Genomic DNA, 23,818 nt, shown 5'->3' on the forward strand with positions numbered 1-23,818 from the left:
AGGTGACACAATTCGACACTGATGCAGATCAAAACTAAAATTCCCAGTCTAAGGCCTACTAGGCTCTCGCTCCTGGTCTCCAGTACCTACGCGTGGCAAACAACAACATGCTAAGCATACAGCTTAGTGGTGCCAATATAATATAAAAAAAAATTAAACTAAATAATTAAATATGCAGAAATTATGCTATTATTTCATTCAGACTGAATTTTTGATAATTATTTGTGATATTCTTAATTTAGTGATTTTTAGGTTCATTATTTAGTTATAACTTATTAAGACTCATTTTAATTGCCCCAAGTAACCTATACCAGTTGACTGGACTAGATAAACGGGTAAATTAGCACTAGGTACCAAGTACCTCGGGCCATCACACTATCGGTCACGTAGTATCTGCCAGGTGTGCAACAGAACGGCTAACGAGCCATAGTAATCATTGGGCATAAAGCCAAGTATGTCAAGAATAGCAAAATGGCCAAAAGTCATAATATCACAAAATGGCACTAAAGCCATAAATCATGAAATGACACGAAGCCATAGACAGTACTGCAATCGAAACCCTATTGGCATGCTAACCTATCCAAACCAATCATACTAGGTATACTAGGGCATATTAACAAAGTTAGGTTTTGGTTCTTTACATTTGATGTTATAGTGGTTACCATTTACATTACTATTCATGCAAAATGTTGACTTTTTCAATAATAATAGGGAGACAAATTTTAAACATATGGTCATACCACATTTTGGGCCACAAATTTGTTGGCATTGGTTGCCAATTGCAATTCAAAGCTTATTAGAAGTAATTCCAAAATTTTAGATTTCATTACCTATGTTTACTATTTCATTGGACCATTCTAAAGTGGGAATTTGGCTAAACTTTCTTCATCAAAGTTATTCCTTAATGTCTCTAGTTTAATTCCATTTTTGAATCACTCCATTTGGAGTTTTTTAGCTCAAGGTATGGCATTTTTACCATAACTGGCCAGATTGGTCCATGTCCAGAATTTCTAGGCAATTATGGTTCTGACAGTTTTGGTGAGCTAAATTTGGTTAGCCATTTGAATTGGTTATGGTCAGAATTTGAGTTTCAGTTCTCCATGAAAGTTGTTGTACTATGTCTAAGCTTTCCATGCGTTCAAGAATTAGGTCATTTGGACCTCTCTTCACAAAGTTATGGCCATTTGAACAAACACTATTCATATGGTCATTTTTCCAAGTCCCGGTTTTGGTTACCCGAATTCAAGCCAAATTTAGGTCACTTGAGGTTGGTTTTCTAGGTAGGATTTCTTCATAAAAAATGTGGCATTATGTCCCTAGTTTCATCTCCAATTAGCCTTACACCAATTGAAGCTACACAAGTCAACTTATGACTGCCCAAACTCACTGGATTCAACTCTAGAATTTCTAGCTCATAGGGTAGCTCACCTAATTCAATATTCATTGCCACAATCAATCCCAAATTAAGGTCAAACCATGCCAAATGGTCACTAATTGACCATTAGAACACCAATTCATCATCAATTCCACAAACCCCCAATTTTTTGGGTTCTAAACCCTAACCACAAATTTCCAACTTCATGTAACACATGCAATTCACATTATACTTCATATATATTACCATAACCAAACTAGAATTCAAGTTTAAATTGAATTACACACATTAATTCTTCTCCCTACAATGGTTGTCGAAAATCAAGGGAGGTCTAAACATGCATATTTTGTTTCAATTTCAACAATTTTTAACTCAATTTAGTATCCTAATAAAGAATATAGAGAGAGAGAGAGAGAGGAGAGAATTAGCACTAACCTCTTGAAGCAAGATTCTAAGGTTTCAAATCTTCACTTTCTCTTTGATTCTTGGCAGCCAAACACCTTAGCAAGGTTAGATGATAAGTTTTGATAAAGAAAGTTATGGGTTTTGTGATGAGGAATCAAGATTTTACAAGATTGATGAAGGTGTATCAATGGTGGGGTGAGAGAAATGGGTTTCAGCCAAGGTTGAGGAAGAAGAAGGAATTGATTTTTTTGGTTTAATTATCTCTAATTTGGCTTTTATATTTAAGCTTGTCCAAATATGATTGGTTGAAAAAATTTTAATTACACTATCATTACTTCATGCTTAGGTGATAATTCTAATTTAAATTTTTCATTTTGTTTATCTTTCTTTCTTCTCTTTTTACTTATTTTTTTTATTAAATTTTCATCAATATTTATTCACATTTTATGTCATATACCTCACTTACTTAAATGGACAAGTTAGTCAAAAATCATCTCTGAAGGTGAAATGACCAAAATGCCCTTCGTTTTGCTTACCGAGTTAAAATTGCCTGTACCGATTTACAAAATTTTCTTAGCATTTCCTTGGCATTCCATTGTCATATGAACCTCAATAATTATTCACTGGAGTCCCAAAAATTATTTCACAAGGTTCTCCATGGGTCTAGGGTCGCCAACTGTCTTCACAGTCGCTTCCCGTTAGGGTTACCTATCGCTGTAGCTTTGGCTCACTTAACCTTATTGCATTTCATTTCTTAAATTTTTCTTTAATTTTTTTATTATCATTATTTGATTTATTTATGACTCTTCACTCTAGTTTATATATAGTTCCAGACATTCTAGCTGTCCAGACAGACATTAGTCATCGGAACAGTAGAATGTACGGACTACCTAAAGTGAGGGCGTTATAATGAACCTTAATTAAAGGCTTTTTACTAATTGTTCATAATTACCCTACACTTCAAAATGAATAGAAATTGGTTTAAAATCCCTTGTAGTATATTTAATGGATTATCAGTAAGCGAAGTTCGGTAATTCATTAAGTATACTACGGGATCATGTTATGCCTTACGTGGGGGGTAAGGTGTGACAGCCAAGAGCTGATGGTCCATTCTATATTATAGCAATGATCAATGACAATGCCTATAAGGTGGATTTTCCTAGTGAGTATAATGTTTATGTTACTTTCAATGTGAGGGATCTTTCTCCTTACTTAAAAGATGATTTTGAAGATGGAAAAGAATTAGATTCGAGAGCAAATCCTGATCAATAAGGGGTAGATGATGTACCACATAGTGACATAACATATGAGAGCCTGTTGACTAGGTCCAAGAGCAAGTTTATCACTTTGCTTGCTTATATTTAGAATTCAAAAAGTTGGGTTAGACTTAATATGTCCATGGGGCGTGTGTGTTAAGTGCATGTTAAAATGTTTGGGCTTAAATTAAAATAAAGATAATGGGCTGAGTATGAAGAAAATAAGCCTATATGTGTGTAAAAAGCTCCCATTTGTTGTTTGGAATTGACCAAGTCAATGAAATTAGAAAAAGATTATAATATCTTGCAAATAAGGAAGAAAATAAGGCTAAAAAGTCAACCAAATCTCATCAAATTCGTGCATCAGCTTACGGACAGATTTTTGAAGTTTTTTTTTTTTAAGATTCAACATTATTCCTTATTTAGAAGACTATTCAAACTTCTTATTTAGTAACCTTTCTTTTCTTTCTTTTATAGTGCTTGTAATCAACATATGCAAAGGCCAACTCTTGTAAGCTTAAAGCATTCTGAGTTTTTATCACAATAACAAGTGTTTTTTTCTTCTCTCTTATTAAATATTATTTGTTTATGGTGAAGTTTTGACTTATTACAAGAGTTCCTTGTGTGGCGTCTTCATTGGGATTGTATTCTTTGTAGCAAGATTACTCTTATCAAAGTTTACATTTCATAGTTATCCTCTTATTTTTGCTTTTTATTACTATTGCATCTTAATTCATAAAATACCAAAAAGAAATCATTTCTTTTTAACCGAATTCTGTTGAAGTTTGATTTTAGTGTTATATTACTTTATCTTGGCTTATTTTTTGTGGTTCAAAATTATTTCTTGTTCCTTGATTCATTCCAACTAAATTTCTTATTTTTCATAACTAAGCAATTTCATTTTCTCCTTCACAAGGCACATCACCATTTGTGGCCGAACCATTTTTTGGCCGAATTATATTTGTGGCCAAATCACTAATACAGTTTAGCCTATAAACTAAATGAAAACTTAAGTTACTAGGTTAAGTGTATATATATTTTGGTGAGCTATATCAATATTAAAGTCATCTCTAAAGCTATAAAGTTTTGAGTTCAAGTTCTAGTAGAATTTGATTTTATAAAAAAAATTTATAAACTTTCTAATTAGTACTATTAAAATTAATTAAATAACAAAAATAAAAAGAATTATTAAATGAAAATTTTTTATTAAAAAGATGAAAAAAAAATTAACACTTTAAATAGATAAAACCAAAAAATTTTAGTTTTGGGATCAATGTTAAAGTCATCTCTAACTGTAAAGTTTTGAGTTAAAGTTTTAATCGAATATGGTTGTCTAAAAAAAATATAAACTTTCTAACTAGTAATATTAAAATTAATGAAATAACAAAAGTAAAAAATTTATTAAATGGAAATTTTTTATTAAAAAAAAGAAAAAAAAATTAACACTTTAAATAGATAAAACTAAAAATTTTAGAGATTTGTAAATAGAATTCCTTTTTCTGCCCTCAATAATTTTCACAACAAAAAATGTGTAATTTTTCTTAATGTTTCTTAAATCTTGGTTAAACTTTTTTTTTTTAAGTAAGTCCTAAATGTATTTCAAATGAAAATTTCATGGATTTAATATGACATATTTGGGGAAAAAAAAGGAAAAAAGAAAGAGTTCACTATACAAAACTAGAACATTTCAGGGGCTTAAAAATAAATTTGGCCATCAAATATAAGCATAATTTGTTCGTTTATATGAAGTCTTCTTTATTTCTCTAAAGCATGATGTAAACACAATCACATCCCGAATTTCCTTGACCCGCATATCACAGCACCTTCAAAGATGATAAACCCAACCCAAAGCCCGTGTACCACCCAACTTTCCATGTTCATCTCTACATTATGCTATTGTCGTTTTCTCTCTCGTGAATTGACAATAATAATTACTTTAGCGTCCTTAATATGGCCTTTTCCTTCCTAGTAACCCATAATTGCATACAAACGAACAATTCCTATGAGCGTACCTATTGAGACTTCTTGCTTTTGTCCGCATGCCGATTGTTAGGAACGAGATGGGATAAAAATAAAATGAAATAAATAAATAAATATACAGAGTGCATAAAATTTATTTGAGATTGGACCATAGATGTCATAATAGCGTAAGTACAATAACCTATCCTCCATTCAAGATTAGCCAACCAGAACATGGTAATCTTTACATCCACAGACTGAATGGATTATTGCATGCATATCAGTAAAATATGTTCTCAGGCAACCCCTCGCACCACAATAGTTGGTCTGGATACCTAAATCCATATATCGGAAGTGCAGTCACCGCCTGGATATCTCATCTCATGGGCAAGGGAAGGACCATCAGGTTCACCTGCAAAGTCCACGAAAAAGTTTGGGTTTACTTTGAGGCCACCTCGCACAGTGTCAACATCAATCTGTAACATGTGGGATCCTTTCTCTACAAGTTCAGGATAAAACTGACGATCCCAAGCGCTGAAGAGTGAGTTGGTGACATAAAGCCTCTTCCCATCTAAACTTAGTTGGATCATCTGAGGTCCTCCTCTCAATCTATTGCCCTGAAGAAAAAAAGGAAAAAAATTGAAGCTCATCAATCTCTACCAGATATAGAGGTGCCTCAGGCAGATATGGATATCACTCTTAAGTACCATGAAAAATTAAGAAAATGATTTATATAAATACAAATTATGATCCTGGTTAATGTAATCGTGCACTGGAAACAGTAGAGCACAATTCTTTTGCTTCCCAGTTACACAAAAGAACATATACTCAGCACAAGAGATGCATAAACACATGCAGTTGCAAACACATGATGCTGCCACATGCAATTGCATGTAAACAACTGAAGGACCTGCATAACGTTTATACTTTGGTCACAAACAACGCATTTCAAGCATCATAATATAGCGCCAATAAGAATTCCAAGCATTAACTACTCCACAATCAGTGAGTGGTATGTCACATTCATGGCATAGACACACCAGTCAATTACGATTGAGAGGATATTTGTTCCCTGGAGACACAGTAAATTTATACAAACCTGGATCTCAGGAACATCTGGCTGCCAAGTTTCTCCATCTTCTTTCTCCACCGCTATAGGGCTTCCTTTCTGAATCACGCCGCCAACCCAAACTTGGCCTGTCAAGACTGGATTTTTGATGTCCTCAATGTTATATTGTCTGACATCTCCATGCAGCCAATTGACAAAATAAAGAAACCGATCATCAAGAGAGATCAGAAAGTCAGTTATGAGGCCTGGCATTTCCGGAAGAATCCAGTTTTTCACCTTCAAGGGTTTCACTGATATTGCCAGCTGCAAAATACAATGAACTTGGGTTATACAACAATTCAAAATGTTGTCCATGCTTACAGCGACCACAATGTCTACCACATGCATACCTCATGGCTCCATGATCCACCTGGGGTCTTGAAAAATCGCACCATGTTACCGGTCAAAGCACACCCAACAAACCCTGTATCTTTAGAAGGATCATGAAGGAACCTTATCTGCAAGCAAGTGAAACACAAATCAGAGGCTTAAAGCCTCAAGTTTTACAGGAATGCAGAAAAGGCATGCATAACTATGTGCGTGTTCATGAAGCAAGATTGTAAATTTGTATTTATAGCACTCACCTCCAAGGGTATGAGCCCTGTGTTACCAAGATCCAATGTCTGTTTCAGTTCGCCATTTGGCCAGCTATAGACATACAAATGCCTCCCGTAAAGACCATCTGAAACGTGCTGCAGATTAAACCCTTTAGTGAAGGCTGCAGGAGCTCCCCATGATGAGCTGATCATTGTGTTGTGTCGGGGTTGGTACCAGAAATCATAACCAAACGGTGGACTATGCCCTGGTTTCTCCCACCTGAAGAACAAGATGATAGCCAAAGGGTTATATAAATCATATTTTACCAATTCCGTTTGCATCTCTTCACAATTGAATTGGCCACATAACGTGTTTTAACACTCTTGGACCATTGAACAATAATAAAGTTCTAGAATTAAACAAGAGACCCAAAACAGACAGATGATTAAGGGCAATCCAAAGAGTTACATGAAGCCATGCAAACGTTTTAAGAGAATGTGCACAACAATGTACCTTCCTTTCACGTTGAATTCTGAGTCGAGAAGAAGAAATCCACTTCCTTCTGCATTTCCATCTTTATCTCCTAGGCAGGAGACCATTATATCTCCAGAAGCAAGGCAATGGGCAGTGTGTGGATAGGCTAATCCCGTCTTCTGTACAATATCTGCCGGTTCAACAACTTTGTGCAGTGATGGAGCCTTTGGATCTTTTTGGGTGTCAACAACATAGATGCGACCAGATCTGAAAGAATTATAGATTTCAAGATAACACAACCTTACATAAAGAAAATTGGTAACTAATAGAGTATCCTCAACAGCAAGATAGCGCCAATAAATTGAAGAGAATTTTATAACTGGCTTTCTTCCTTTTGTGCTTGTGCAGTTTTGGTGGCTTATATAAGGTATAGGTAAAAGAAATGGTAATGCTTGGTTCTCTTTAGGCCTCTAGTTACCTCACTGGACTTACATAAAAGGATTATGAATTCAACACAGCCATAACTGAATCTCAAACCATGATAAGAGGATTATAGTTATAAGTACTGAGTTGCATAATTGAATTTACAAATTATCAAGGCACCCAAAATTTTAAGCTTCCAACATTACAGGGAACAACATAACTGTTGTCTGATCTTTCCTCCTCATAGAACTGCCATAAGATTAAAGCCTTCTTCATTTAATCTATAAGCCCTCTACTCTTCACAGGTTTGATGACTTGTATACTTTTTTATTTCCGATAGCTAACCTAATGATTCTTATCCACAATAAAATTTTTCGAAGAAAGAAAAAACTGAGCAATTTAAAATTGAATTGCATTCTCTTACATCAATGAAGGCAGGATTAGGAAACGCCTGTTTGCAGATGGTTCTCCATGGCAAGAGCTGCAAGCATTCCACCCTGAATGATGCAGTTCATCTCCTACATATGGCACAGGTAGCCTACTGATAACTTTAGAATAAGTAGGTGAGTTTGGATCTACATCCACTGTGGCTAGATAATCAGGCTTCTCTCTTCCCGTTCCTGTATAGATATTGAAACGAATTTTTGTTTTTCTTGCCCAAATCATAAGATGAAATGAATATTCTAAGGGAATGACCAATTGCACATACAATCCACATATTCAAATGTTAGGAAAAAACAACAAAGGCGAATAGGCGAAAACCAGAAAAGTTTCCATAAAAGAACAGCAGTTTCACTGCTGATTCCTGCATCAACCTTATCTAATATTTTTGTTTATGAATTGGGTTTGCTCACATAAAATTGATTCTCCACAGCAGCTCCAAGTTGATATGAAATTCTACAGTTTAAAGCAACCACAGAAGAGAAATTCTGGAGTATAAAGACCAATATTTGCAATTCACATACCCAATCTTCATTGATATGCAAATAAAACCCAAGTTGAACAGGTTTTAAAAGGCCATTAATTTGCTATTGCCAACAAAAAAACACTGCAATCAATCACACATAAAACCTCAAAAAAAGATGCAGATATGGATAAAACTGCATACCCATTTATCATCATGGGCTGAAATTGAAAAAAAAAAAAATTGATGAAAAGAAGAGAAATTTGACTTACCAGTGTAGACACAAGTAACATAGATAAGAGACTCCCTAGGACCAGCCATAGCCTCAAGTGGAGTGGCATAACCAGGTCCCTTGTTGCAGAATCCATGACGATTATTCAAGCTAACAACATCTGCATCCATTTCTGCTTTCTCTCTTAGAAAAATAGCAATTGAAACACTATTGCAAAAGATAAGCTCCTGCTACTTTTATAGCCTGAGAATGAGAGAAGATACATACTTGTATAATGTCGTCTTTGCTGTCTTCGTGGGAATATGTCCAGGGGGGATGTATCCGTAATTACGCCTTTGGCTACGATTATCTGTGTAATTAACTAATTTACTAGTTATGGGCCCACACTTATCGGATTGTGATTTGTGACAGAAGGATGTGCCATGTTGCCTTATTTGAAACCCATTGACACGTTTGATTTGGTTGATTATTGATTAATATTTTTAAAAATTTTCCATAATTAGCTTATTAATAATTATTAAAATTTGATTTGATTTGTTATTGATTAACGATTCTCAAAATTGTTAAAACCTTAATCATTGTATAACAAAAGAAAAAAAAATAATTTTTCTTTGTCAACTTTCATTTTAATTTTAATAACTTTTAATAAAGATAAATAGACTTGAGGATTTGAACCATTAATATATGTAAAATGATAATTTAATTATGGAAGGGTCTAACATAACTAAAATAAGAAAGGGAGTAAAACATTCTTAAGTATTAGTTGTCAGATAAATACCCATTCTTTTACATGTGGATATTAATTTTCAATTTTTAATATTTAAATTATTAATATATTTATATTCAGAATTAAAGTTAACTGATTATAATGGAAGAAATATAAATTTAATGTTACACAAATTTAATGAGGGCATATCTACAAAATGAATTAAGAATATGTAAAATGTTATCGAAATAATTATTAGCATAAACTTATATTAATATTCTAAGTATTTATAAAAAAAAATATACATAAAATGTAAACTAAAAAATTAAAATATATCTTCATTTAAAAATTGAAATAAATTAATTATGAATATGATACTGTCAATCGATATATTTTATAATTTTATGATTTGCAATATTTAAAGTTATTATTGTAAGATTTTTGAGAATTGAATAAGTAACAAAATAATATTTTCAAGTACAATTATATGAGATTATTTAAATAATATTATGTATATTAATTATATATAAACTTTATAGACACCATATTTTATTCGGATCAATAATTCTTAATTAGTTCTGTAAAAATAATAATTAAAGTTTAATTAATATGTAATTAGGTTGTTTTTATTACCATTTAATTGGAGATCAAGTTTTAAAGTTTTGGTTACATTTTAATTTTCATTTAAGTCTTAATCAAGTTTCAATTTTGTCTCTTATGATCACGCAAGTCTTAGTTAAATTTTAAGTTTTAATTTCATTTTTCATTTAAGTTCAATTTTATAATCATCTAAGTTTTAAAGGAATTTTAATTAACCATCCAATCTCAATAGAGTTATAATTCTAAAAAGTGGAAAAGAGGAATCGTAGCTTAACCAAGAAGATCAACCTTAAAAGAAAAAAAAAATCAAACTTTATTATCATAGTAATTACAATCATTATGTGGCAGAACTCCATTAGCCCGAGCATCATTTACACTCTCCCCCACACCCCCCCCCCCCCCCCCCCCCCTCCCTCACTTTTGCTTTTTATACTAGCACCCGGGGCGAGCTTCTCAAGCAAAGAGAAGTCATCATTACGATATAGCAGTAGCTCAGCAAGTAGGTCGTCGTGGGCCTGCACGTAAGCTCCAACTTCTTTCTCTATAGCTTTGTCCTCCTTTGCCTTAAGTTCAATAGAGAACTTAGCCAAGTCAGCAGCATGGCTCGCTTTGGCATCCTCTAGCTCTTTTTATAATTGAGCTACAAGCTCTTCGGAAGACTTCACTTGTTGCTCAAGTCCTTCAACCTGAGCATTGGTGGCGGTCAACTGGCCTTTCTAGGTGATGAGCTCGTGAACTGCCTTTAACATCACCCATCTTAGGAAATTCACCTTCTCCTTCACCATGTGCTGGGTGGCAATGGCTTCCAAACTTAGGCTCATCGACTAGTTCAAGAGGTCATCAATGCTCTCCGGGATCATCCGAGTTTGGTCTTTTACAAAGAATATAGCAGCAGTGACCTTGGCCAAGTCGATGTTGCCCTTGATGGTTTGGTTCTTCTCCAAAAACCTAGCCAGCACTTGGGCATCCCTGGAGGTCAGCTGTCCAGATGAGCTAACTTGCCTAGATGAACCACCCTCAAAAGTAACAGAGGTTGGTGGTTGAAGCATAGGCTGATCGGGAGAGGGAGTCGACCTCACTTCAACAAGCTCGTTTTGGGTCCGAGCTGGAGAACTCATCTCTTCAACCCGAGCTCTCTTCTAGGCTTCTAGCTCCTCAGCCCTAGCAGTAGTAGCAGTGACAGCAACAACTTCTTTTTTCTTCAGAAGCTACTTTCTCAGCTTTGGTTCCTGTCATGTCTGCACACAAAAATAAGTTAGTGAGTCCATATTTGATCAAAGGACTAAGATAGGAATTTTACCCTTTCCAAGCCTGAGGTCAGAAAGTTGTAGGGTAATATTTTTGTTGGCCACCACATTCATTAACCACCATTTTAGTTCGGCCCGACCACGTCTGCATTTAAATAATGATGAGTGTTTGCCTAACTTTTCAATTCCTTAACAACTTCGCCTAACTTTTCAATTCCCTAACAATTACCTCCTCGTCCAGATTAAGAACAATCTTCCCCTGAGGTCTCTTAGCCAAGTGGTTCCAACTTCGTGAGATGCCTTTAAAGCCACGGGGATCTCGGCTTCGAAGGATAAAAAATTGATTTTTCCAATTCTTCAAGGCGGAGGGGACCTCGAAAAAAAGCTCGCAATTCAACTTCACCTAGGAGAACCAATAATCATCATGCTTCTATCTTCCAAGGTGATGCAGCTAAGTAAATACCTTCACCGTAGGCACTATGTAACGATTGAGCTCCAACCACTAGAGGAATTGTTCGCTTTGGCCATAAGCCTTACGGTTTTATCCCATAGGTGGAATGGAGAACTTCCCAGGAGGTCACCCATTCTAGGATTTCTCTCAAGCGAGCACGCTTAACCCTGGAGTTCTTCCAACTCTCTAGGCCATTCCACCAAAAGGCGCCTCTAGTGATTAGTTCCCCCATTTTATATATCATTACTTTTTGAACCCAAGACCATCTCCATGCTTTGCCGATGTGGGATTTGCCTAAGGGACCTTTCTCTCCCCCTTTCGGGACTCAGCATCCTCACTGAGGTTTGCCCCACCATCGCCCAAGAGGACACGCGAGCGGCTCTGATACCAATTAAATGTGACACCCCTTACCCGTCTACAGTGTAATCAAGCAATATATGCCACACAGTGTGCGGAGCACCATAACTTATTTCCTAACAATTTACCCTCCATAATTTATTTATTTATTATTCACTAAGTGCAAAATTTACCAATTATATCATTTATTTTCAAGAGTTTGTAATTACAATTAAAACCGTGAGGCTTATGGCCAAAGCGGACAATTCCTCTAGTGGTTGGAGCCCGATCGTTACACACTAAGCCCTTAGCTTAGCACAAGCGCCGAAAAGCAATCAGAGTTTGCCAAGAGTTCAGGTGTAATTGAGCTATGAAGACTCGGTGATAGTTCAACAAGTCCTTATAAAATTGTTCCAAGGGGAACCGCAGCCTAGCCTTCAATTGCTTCTCATACATGATGATCTGGTCCCCCTCCTCAAAGCTGTGGTCAGCTCAGAAATCCCCGTGATAACGGATAAGCTCATATGCATCCACTGAGAGGTTGAACTCATGACTTATTTGAGTCAACTCGGAAGGTCTTAAAACTGAAGTTACTTCATCCACTGGGAGAGATTCCTTCTTAGGGTTCGAAGCCTATTCTTTACTTGAACTGGCCGATGTAGTTAAGATCAGTTCTGTCGGCATCTCAACTTCGTTTCACCGACTAGTCCCTGCTTTCTCACCCTCATCGAAAGCCCATGAAACATTAACCAACAGTGGGCTTGTCATCCTCTAGCTATTAATATCACTCATTTAGAAAACGAGGAAAGAGTGAAGAGAATTAAGAATTATACCTTTACTAGGATTGAAATCACGTCGCTGGAAACTTATAGTTGAGGGAATTCTTCCCGAAGAGACTTGAGTGAAAAGGGAAATAAAAAGAGTGAAATGACGATCACTCGTAGGTATATATAGCCCAACACATTAATGATTGAGAGGTTTAAGGAGATGTTTCAAATGAGGAACCAATTAATGTTTTTCCAATTTTCGACACCTGTTGTTGGTATTTATTGAAAGATCTTTAGACGTTAGGGAATCGGACAACATAGCCAACTAAAGATAAAACCATGCAAGCTTGAGATTGCCTAATTTAGTTCAAAGTTGGCTTTCATAATTAGTTTCAATTATTGGGAGGCTTAGCTCCTCAACGGGTTCTAGCATACTCTAGCCAACAACAGGAGATCGAATAAAGAGATTAGACCAACAAAGATATGGAGATCAAACAAAGAGATCAGATAAGATATGACAAATGAGATATGGAGATCGGATAACAAATCAGATTGGAGAGAAATCACACTTGGACTTCACCCCATGCCCACTTTAAAAGGACTCCCTCAACATGATTATATCTAAAAGTCAGAGCATCACTGCATCGTGGGATAACCCTTTTGAGTATACCTGTAAATCATAGCCCTAGATTTCAAAGATTAAATTCTCACCATCAGATCGAGTTAGTTAAAGTATTAGGGTACCTTTTAATCTTTGTCGTTGATGCTACTTGTAAGGATAGATTCTTGACCTTAGGATCAAGAGTAATAAAGATCAATTTTGTACTTCCGAATCCCAACCATTGATCTAACTTGTAAGGCATAAATCTTGACCTTCAGATCAAGGAAATAAGGACAAAAGAGTCCTGAGCTAATCCCCATTCTTAATTATTGACCTCTTTAATTCTTGACCCTCAGATTCATCCTTTTAAATCTCAACCCTTCTTTTTTCATCTTGAATCCTAACCCTCCATTTTAGGTTTTCACTCCTTATAAATACTTGAAGTTTTACTATTATGGGGGTCTTTTCTGAAGTTTTCAAAATAGTGGAGAAGAGAATAGGGAAAGGCTCTTTAGAAACATTAATTTTCTAAAGAATCTCCTCACTTTCAAAACAACGATTCCTAGAACTCTCACATCTCTTATTAAAAAAATCCCAACCTTCTTTAGAAAAATCATACTCTAGCTCATCAGTTCAAAAAGGCTGATTTGGTAGACCTTCTTCCTTTAGCTTCGTCTCTCGTAAGCGTAAGATGTCAGAAAGAGTCCACTATCCCGTCATTGAAGGTATAATTTCTTTGAGGTTATTTAACATGATTATTTACCGTGATTATAAAATATGTATATAGTTCGGTCATTCGATCTCTCTCTCCTTCTGTATTGTCATCGGTTATCTTCATGATACATTTCCTTCATCATTTTGTCTTGTCGAACTCTTAGGAGAATAAGGCTAAGATCACCAATGGAAATATTTCTTATTCCATAAATATTACATTCTTATTGAAGTATTTTCACTCCATGAATATTATGTTTTATTTTTATTCCATAAATGTCACATTGTCGATTGAAACATTTTATTTTATTTAAATATTATCTTTTGATTAAATCATAAGAATCTCATTCTAAAAGAGTTTGGGGACAAGGTTCACGACATGGCATTAGTTTGTAGAGTTTTATAAAATCTAGCGCTATTTGAAGGAATTGTTGATTCAATTATATATTTGACTAATAATAAATGATTATGTTATTTTCTTCGAAGGATGGTACACTCACTCTCATTCCTTGAAATGACCTTATGGTAAAATAATATCTTGAAATACAGTCTCTTATTGGTATAGGATTCAAGGGAGAGTCTTTCCTTTGGGTCCTCCCCAAAATGTCTATTTACAAAACATGCAACTTTTTCGTGTCTTTGGGTTTGAGGGAAAGTCTTTCTTCGAGCCTTTGTTAAGTATTTTTTCTAAATATAATATCCTTTTTTACACCAAGGGAGAGTTCTTCCTTAGGTTTTCTCTAATTCCATTTAAAAAAAAAAATTATATAACCATAGCATGTCCTCGGGTTAAGGGAAAGTTTTTCCTTGGACCTATACCAATGTTTACAACATTCCTCTATTTTAGGTTCATGAGATAATCCTTTCTTGAACTATTAAGGTCCTCACTTACTTTTTTATGCTTCCAGAGAGTCCTCCTTAGAATCCTTAAAATCCTTTTTTATTTTAAACACTCTTTCATATGTACAAGGGAGAATACTTCCTTGAGTAGTCCCGGCATTCTACTTTTATACTCTAATTAAAGGGAGAGTCCTTCTTTGAATTTGCCAACCTAAATTTTCCTTTCTTTATCTTGTTTACTAAAATTTTTATATGAACATTTATTTTAATTTCAAATATAACATAAAGCATTTTTATTCAAATGAATAAATGGAATAATAACTGGCTTAGCAGAATATAAAATGCTTATTAAAAAGATGGTTAGAATCCTGTTGTGTTAACCGGATGGAGCATGTGTATAGATATACAGGCTATAACGATATTTTATATAGGGTGTCTCGAAAATGACTCTCTACAAATCAATAAGTTGTAAATGCATTAATAATTAAATTGAATCAATATGAGTAAAGAATAATACCCGATTATACCGATGGTGGGACTTTGATTCATTAAGTGAGATTCCTCACTAATGAATAAAATTCTCTAGGTATTACTCGACACATTCTCTTTTGGGTTGAAGTCTCAATCAAAAGGGAATGAAAATCGAAACCCATTTTGATTCAATCAATCTTTTAATATCACGTTTTATAAAAATTCACTTCACACGTGACACCCTTTATTGTTTGAATGCTGATGATGCGATTAATGATAAGTAAGCTATCTTTATTATTCATTATAAATCTCTAGAAATCAAATGATACCTCTTCAAGATTAGAGTCTTAGAGGGTGTTTGGTTTACCTGTTGGGTGCAGCTGATAGCTGATAGACACCCAAACAGGTAAATTATGGTGTTTGGCAAACTTAACAAAATAGAGCTGATAGCTGATGGGCAACTGATATGATACCCATCAGCTGCAGTTTGTATCAGCTCTATTTTTAGAGCTGTTTCTCATCAGCTGATAGATGATCTGATTTTATTTTTTATTTTGACCATATTATCCTTTTTTATTTAACTTGAAAATTAATATTATTAATATTTTTATTTTTTTATTTGTAATTTTAATATTTTAATTAATGTATTTCAACTTTGTTAAAATATTTTTTATTAATAACATAAAATATAAAATATTTATTTATATCCAAAAACTTAAAATTAATTATAAATTTTTCTATTAACAATAATAATTATTTTATTATTTTATCTATATTTTTAAAATTATTTAATTATCTTAAAAAAATAATTATTTTCTTATTTTAATAATAAAATAAATGATATAATATAAAAGATTAATAATTATATATTTATTTAAATAATATAATATATTAATTTAATAATTATATATTTAATTTAATAATAAAATAAATAATATAATGTAATAAATTTATAATTTTATATTTATTTAAATAATAAAATAAATTATATAAAATATACCCTTATTAGTCATTTCACATATTAACAGCAACAGCTAAATATAATTTTACCAAACATTTAATATAAAACAGCTATCATCAGCTATCGGTTATCACTATCATAAGCTATATGACTATTCGCTAATGACTATCGATTGTATTCAACAGTTAATCCAAACAAGCCCTTAGTCTTGAAGAGGGAGCAATTTAATTAAATGGAGTCAAAATTCACTTTTAGAATCATCCCCCACTTACTTTTTTTTTTTGGCTCATTCAAGTAGTGAGACATTAAGAGTTCCAATATTTATGCATTTCATCTTTTATAAGGAACCAACATCATAAGTTAAACTCTAATGAAATTATCGGCATTAAATTATAAAGAACACATTCTTAAATCCGCCTACCCTCAGTGAGGGATGATGTGGGGTGCCTAACACTTTCTCCACATATATACGAACCCCGGACCCTGAATCTCTAAAACTAGAAGTGGTAAACACCCTTTTCAAATCCTCCCCCCTCCCCTTAAATAAAAATGGTTTTTTTTTTTCAATTTTCTCTCAAAATTGAAGGGGGGACTCCTCACTTTCCACTTCGGTGAGAATTGCTTGGCGACCTCAAAACCCTTATGACAAACTGGTTTGATATAAGAGATATTTAAGGAGATAATATTGTAATAATAATGCAAAATTCTCTTTAAAAATAAGACACGTTTAAAATGATGACAATAATATGAAATATGTATTTATTATTTAGTTAATATGAAAAAATTATAAAAATTAAATTTTTTATAAAAAATAGAAATTCATTAATTGAAAATAAAATAGATAAAAATATATAGATATGACATGGAGCCACTCCATAAGAAAGCCATACTCACTTTTCATAGGAAGTGCTACATAACAATACCATAAGAATACATGCTTGCATTATATATAATACACATGCAGATTTATAATAAAATAACAAAAAAAATGACCATTTGAGGTTAGTTCAATTATATGATATTTTTATCATTTTAAAATATCAAAATTTGTATATCCTCTTAGTGTATATATTATTTTTTTATATTAAATATTATTTCAAAAAATACTAATAATCTAAAAAGCATCATTTTCCATAGTTCCAAAGTAGAAATGAAACTAAACATATTTTCTTTTGAATTTCATTCAATTTTGCTAACAATAATTTATAAGCAAATTGTGGAAATAGATCATTTATTTTAATATAAATTTGCATGTTATTATTTAGTTTCTATATCATTATTCTTATTTAAAATTATAAGTAATAATGAAAAAAATTATGAAGATTTTCATGATGCCATAATTACTTATAGTTATTGCTCATAACTATATAAAAAACATAAATTATAATCCTATGTGACACAACTAAATAAATTATATTTTTAAATAAATTGTCATTTGAAAATTTTATATTCTTGGGTGGCATCATCAAGGAAATACACAATAACGATAAATATTAATTTTATGAGAATCATAATAAGTAAAATGAGCATAAATTGTATATAAAATTATTTTTTATATTTATTGTAATATCCATCACTTTTTGATGTCAGAATATCTGTTCTTGATGGAATATTTTGGTGAAAATTAAGACTTCATTGATAAGAGAGTGGCGATAAGATATGAAAATATGTTCATGTATGTGTGATTAAAATATTGAACATGTATTTAAGAATGAAAAATCTTTTAAGGGTTTTGTTCTTTAAAAGTTTTAAAGTGGTTGTTTTGGGCAAAAGGAGTTTCGGCAGTCGAAGGACAGACTTTCGGTAGCTGAAGTCCTTTTTATGGTTCAAATGCCCATTTGGACAGAATTGACTCTAGCAGTCGAAAGTTAAACTTTCGATAGCTGAAAGTCCCTCGACAAAGAGGGTATAAAAGGAAACTTAGTTCATTTCCTACCCAAAACGCTAGGGTTTTCTTTCTTTCCTCTCTCTCTCTACTTTGGGGCATACAATGAGCTTTTTAAAGAGATTCCTTTGAGTTTGAAGATCTGGAGGTAGATTCTTCCATTTAGAAGTGTGAAAGAGTAGATTCAAGTTTTGAAGTTTTGGTTCTCTCACTTTTAAGCTCCAAGAAAAGAGGTAACCTTCTTTCCTTCTTGATCTATGGATAGATCTAAGAGAGTTGATGAGGAAAGTAGGTTTCTAAAGCTTTAATTTCATAAAAAGCTGTATTAAGTTAAGTTTTTGAAAGTTTATGCTATGTTGGGTTTGGGGAAAACCTAGAATTTGACTTTTGATGAATGTATGTAGGCATTAAGAATGTTTTCTAGTTGTTCTAAGTGCTAAAGATGTGCATATGTGATGGGGTTGTGTTTTAAAACTTTGAAATGAGTTTGGGTGTTAATGGAAGAAGGGATCTGCAGGTTTTCGACTTGGAAATTTTATAAATTCCCAGGTTCGGCTATCAAAAGCCAGAGGTTCAGTAGCCGAAGCTTGCATTTTCTCAGAAAATCTGAAAATTTTTTAGGTTCAGCAGTTAAAGTTTGAGACTTTGGGGCCTGCAGTGGCTACTGCCTAAAATGGGCACCTAACATTCCAAGGCTCGACAGCCAAATCCCAAGGCTCTGATAGCCAAACTTAGTTCTACTCACTTATTTTCTCCTTTGATTCTAAGATTTCAAAACCTAATTTCATGGTTCTTAAGGGTCTAGAATTGAATGTTTATATTATCTATAGAGTTTTAAAGCCTTGTATAACACTCTAGGGTCAGATTTTATAGGTTGGGGTTTCAGAGACTCTGAAGGGTAAGGATCCAATGATAGCTTCCGTTTGAGTAAGGAGGTTGATAGGCTATAAGAGGTGAATAACTCTAACCTTAATAAAATGAAAACTATTTACAGGTAATTAATGAGCATCCTCATGCATCATGTCATATTTATTTAGGATGTATATATCTAAAATACAAAGATGTTGCATAATTGCATAAATTGTTATTAGTGCATTGATGGATATTGGATGAACCATTACTCGCCCCAGGTTATGTTTATGTAATGTTACGTATGTTATGGATATATAAGTATATCCTAAGGGGAGATCTTGACATTGCCCTTCAAAGAAGATTTGATAGTTACCCCTAAGTACAGGCATAATTCATGTTTAAAAGGAATGTTTGGGGCGTTATTAGTGATAATGTTTATTACGTGAAAGGTTTGTGATGTGAAAATCCATGTGAATGGTGCATTGCACATGTATGAATGAATGACAAAGTTAATGATAGTTAGTTCACTCACTGAGCTTGTGTAAGCTTATCCCATTTCCCTAACCCCCAAGTGCAAGGTTACAGAATTAGAAGAGTTCCTTAAAGAGAGAGCATCAGAGGTAGTCTTAGCCCTTCCTTATGTATGATATATGGGTAGATGGATATGTAATTTATGAATGGATAGTATTGTGCTAGTGATTAAAGGAAATTGGTAATATATAATAATTATTTAAGTTTGATGATGTATATGTTATGTTAACCCTTTTGAGGTTATGTATGTTGAACCATTACCCTTTGGATCTTATGTCACACCGCCATACTAAGTAGTCTATACATTCTACTGTTTCGGTTACTAGTGTCTGTTCGGACAGTCAGGATGTTTAGAACTATATCTAAGTCATCTAGAAAAGCCACAAATAAAAATTAATAGAAATCACATGAAGGTGAAATGGAAATAAGAAAAACAAAGCATAATCGGTTAAATGAGCCAAGGTCCTGGCGATGGGTGACCGAACCGGGAAGCGACTGCGAGCTAATTTGCTACCATAAATTCGTGTGGGACCCTATGACACCCCAGGCCAAGGGATAATTGCAAAACTAATGGTAATGTGAAAACCATAGAAAAGAATAAAGAACAAGTTCAAATAATTAAATCAGAGTTCAGGAAGTAACATAATGCTATTAGAAAAATTAATCAGACTCGATAAAGGGCATTTTGGTCAATTCACTCTTAGAGGTGACTTTTGACCTAAATGCCCATTAAAATGTAGGAAATTAAAATTGTGAAAAAGAATTAAAAACATAAAGAAGTGTATGGAAGAAAAGAAAAAGGAAATGGAAATTCAAATTTTCAAGGGAATTATGACATAAGTGTGAAGCATGACCTAATTAATTTATAATTTTAATTTATGAAAATTTGGGGATAAATATATATACATAAAGACAAAATTAAAAAGAAAAAAATTCACTTTCTTCCTCCCATGTCCAGTCGTCCCTCTCTCTCTCACCATTTCTCTCAAAATCCTCCATTGATGCATAATTGAAGCTCATAAAACCCTAAATTTTCTTTATAATTCCCATAATTCCCAATACCAATTCTTGATATTAGACCTTGTTTAAGAATTTAGAAGTAAAGAAAGGAAAAAAAAGTGAAGAGATTGAAGTTGGGAAAAGCTTCATCAAAGTTAAGTTGTCTTTCTAACTTAACTAAGTATATATGCATGAAATTAAGCTTAGATGTGAGAATTTAACTTAAGGAAACATAAAAATTATGCATGTATGAAGGGACAAAAATTTGGCCAGCCATGGGTATGCAAAGGTTTGATGGTGTTTGTTTGAATTGAACATGAGTTTGAGCTTGTTTGGAGTAGTAGACATGATTGAGATGTTGAGAATTGCATGAATTGTAAAATTTGGGAGAACTAGGATTTATGGTGGCTAGGGTTTTGGAAGAAATTGGAGGTTTTTGAAAATTGTTAACCAATTAATGTTTGTGATGCTTAATTATGGTCATTTAGTATGCTTAGAATTGAGAATTGATGAATGGACTTGAGGAAATTGAGGATTGTTGAATTGTTGAATTCTTGACCAATGAGTCCAGCATGGGTAAATGGCCGTAAGTAGAGTTGTGTTGCTCCAATTGGTATGAAACTAACTCGAAATGAAATTAGGGTCATAATGCCACATTTTTCATGAAGAAACATTGCTCAAAAACTGACCATAAGTTGGTCTAAAATTGGCTTGAATTCGGGTGACCTAATACTGGACCTGGAAAAAAATGACCAAATAAGCAGTAAATGTTCAAATGGCTATAACTCACTCTAAGAAAGTCAAAATGACCTGATTCTTGAACCATTGGGAAGGTTAGACATAGGAGCACATTTTTCATGAAGATCATGAGCCCAAATTCTGACTCTAACCAAACCAAATTGCTAGAACAAGTTAGGTCAACCAATCCGCCAAAACCAGACTTGACCCATAAATTCTAGACTTAGACTTATTCGACCAGTTTTGGCAAAAATGTCATAACTTGCTCCACAAAACTGAAAATGCAGTGAAACCAAAGCCAAAATTTCTATAAGACCTAGAACTACAACTATAATGTTTTGACCAAAACCCAAAACCAAATGCAATTTAGAGAAATTGCTAGCACAAGTTAGGGATTCCAATTCCGAAAATTCCTACACCTGCTCAGATTGACTACTTGATACCCAAATGGTAAATTAACTATAACTAGAGCTACAAAACTCCAAATAGAGTGATTTAAATTGAAAAAATAAAAATAAAACATAGAGGTGCAATTTTCATGAAGAACACCTCATCAAATTATGACAAAAACTAAGTTGAAATTGGGTTCCAAAGATAGGGTATAAATTTGTCAAGAATCCAAACCCTTAGAAATTGCTTAAGTGATTTAGGTATTCATTAGGCATTTAATTAATTAGCTATTAGTGGTAATTGAATTAAGTATTAAAAAATCTCCATTGTGTATTTTCAATGGAGAAAGACATATCAAAGGACAAGGGGAGGTTGAATTAAGCAAGAAGAGTGTAAAAAGAGATGATTCTCATTGATATCAATTAATCTGTACATGGGTATATATATATACAATTGATTCCTATAATTGTGTTCTACTAATTAGGAAGAAATCCTAAATAAGAAATCCTAAATAGGAATACAGAATACAAAATATACAGAGAAATAATATAGTGATTGACTTTCCATAACACTCCCCCTCAAGTTGGAGCATAGATGTTAATCATGCCCAACTTGTTACAAATGTAGTCAATCCTAGCTCCATTCAGAGCTTTTGTGAAAATATCTCCTAACTGCTCTCCAATTTTGATGTGTCCTGTTGAGATGATCTATTGTTGAATCTTTTCACAAATAAAGTAACAATCAATCTCAATATGTTTGGTCCGCTCATGAAACACCGGATTAGAAGCAATATGAAGAGCAGCTTGATTATCACACCACAATTTCACAGGCAGGGAGGTCTTAAAACCTGTCTCATCTAGTAATTGAAGTATCCACATTACCTCACATACTGATTGTGTCATGGCTTTGTATTCGGATTCAGCACTAGAACGAGAAACTACACTCTGCTTCTTACTTCTCCAAGACACCAAATTTCCTCCAATAAAAATGCAATATCCAGTAGTTGACCTCCTGTCAACTTTAGATCCAGCCCAATCGGCATCTGAAAAACATTCAATATTCAAATGCCCATGATTACCATATAGCAAACCTCTTCCTGGAGCGCCCTTCAGATAACACAAGATTTGTTCCAAGGCTTCCCAATGAGCGGTTGGGAAGACATAAACTGACTTACCACACTAACGGCATAAGCAATGTCAGGACGAGTGACTGTAAGGTAGTTCAATTTTCCTATCAATCTCCTGTATCTCTCTGGATCTTCAAACAACTCACTATCCCCTGCTAACAATTGTAAAGTTGGAGTCATTGGTGCGTTACAAGGCTTAGCACCTAATTTTCCTGTCTCTATCAATAGATCGAGGACATATTTTCTTTGAGACAAGAAAATACCCTTCTTACTTCTCATAACTTCGATACCCAAGAAATACTTTAACAATCCCAAGTCTTTGTGCAGGCGAGTTTGGAGGAAGGTTTTAAGAGATGAAATACCTGCAGAGTCACTCCCAGTGATGACAATGTCATCCACATAGACTACCAAGAGAATTAGACCAGCCTCAGATTGCCTATAAAATACTGAGTGATCACACTTACTCTTTTGCATACCAAATTCCTGTACTGCTTCACTGAATCTCCCAAACCATGCCCTAGGACTTTGTTTCAAGCCATAAAGAGACTTCCGAAGCCTACAAACTTTACCCAACTCCCCCTGAGCAACAAACCCAGGTGGTTGCTCCATATACACCTCCTCCTGAAGATCACCATGAAGGAAAGCATTCTTGATATCCAATTGATGCAGGGGCCAATCATATGTAGCTGCTAAAGAGATAAACAAGCGAATAGAAGTAAGTTTAGCTACAGGAGAAAAAGTATCAGAGTAATCAACCCCATATGTCTGAGCATATCCTTTTGCTACAAGGCGTGCTTTTAACCTAGCCACAAAACCATCAGGATTTACCTTTACTGTATATACCCATTTGCAACCAATAGCTTTCTTACCAGTGGGCAAAGGTAATAGTTCCCATGTACCATTAGCATCTAAAGCCTCCATTTCCTCTTTCAT

General features: G+C 33.9%; 1 protein-coding gene across 1 annotated transcript; it reads right to left on the reverse strand.

The window, feature by feature from the left end:
• Positions 1-5,132: 5,132 nt before the first annotated feature.
• Positions 5,133-8,979, reverse strand: LOC110670714 (selenium-binding protein 2). Its single transcript, XM_021832866.2, has 7 exons — positions 8,714-8,979; positions 7,962-8,157; positions 7,154-7,381; positions 6,688-6,919; positions 6,454-6,561; positions 6,095-6,367; positions 5,133-5,612 (listed from the first exon to the last, which is right to left on the reverse strand). The coding sequence occupies exons 1-7, from the start codon at positions 8,841-8,843 to the stop codon at positions 5,331-5,333; spliced, it is 1,449 nt and encodes a 482-aa protein (XP_021688558.2). The 5' UTR covers positions 8,844-8,979; the 3' UTR covers positions 5,133-5,330.
• Positions 8,980-23,818: the final 14,839 nt, after the last annotated feature.

The sequence above is a fragment of the Hevea brasiliensis genome, chromosome 9, assembly GCF_030052815.1.
Source record: "Hevea brasiliensis isolate MT/VB/25A 57/8 chromosome 9, ASM3005281v1, whole genome shotgun sequence".
Lineage (NCBI taxonomy): Eukaryota > Viridiplantae > Streptophyta > Magnoliopsida > Malpighiales > Euphorbiaceae > Hevea > Hevea brasiliensis.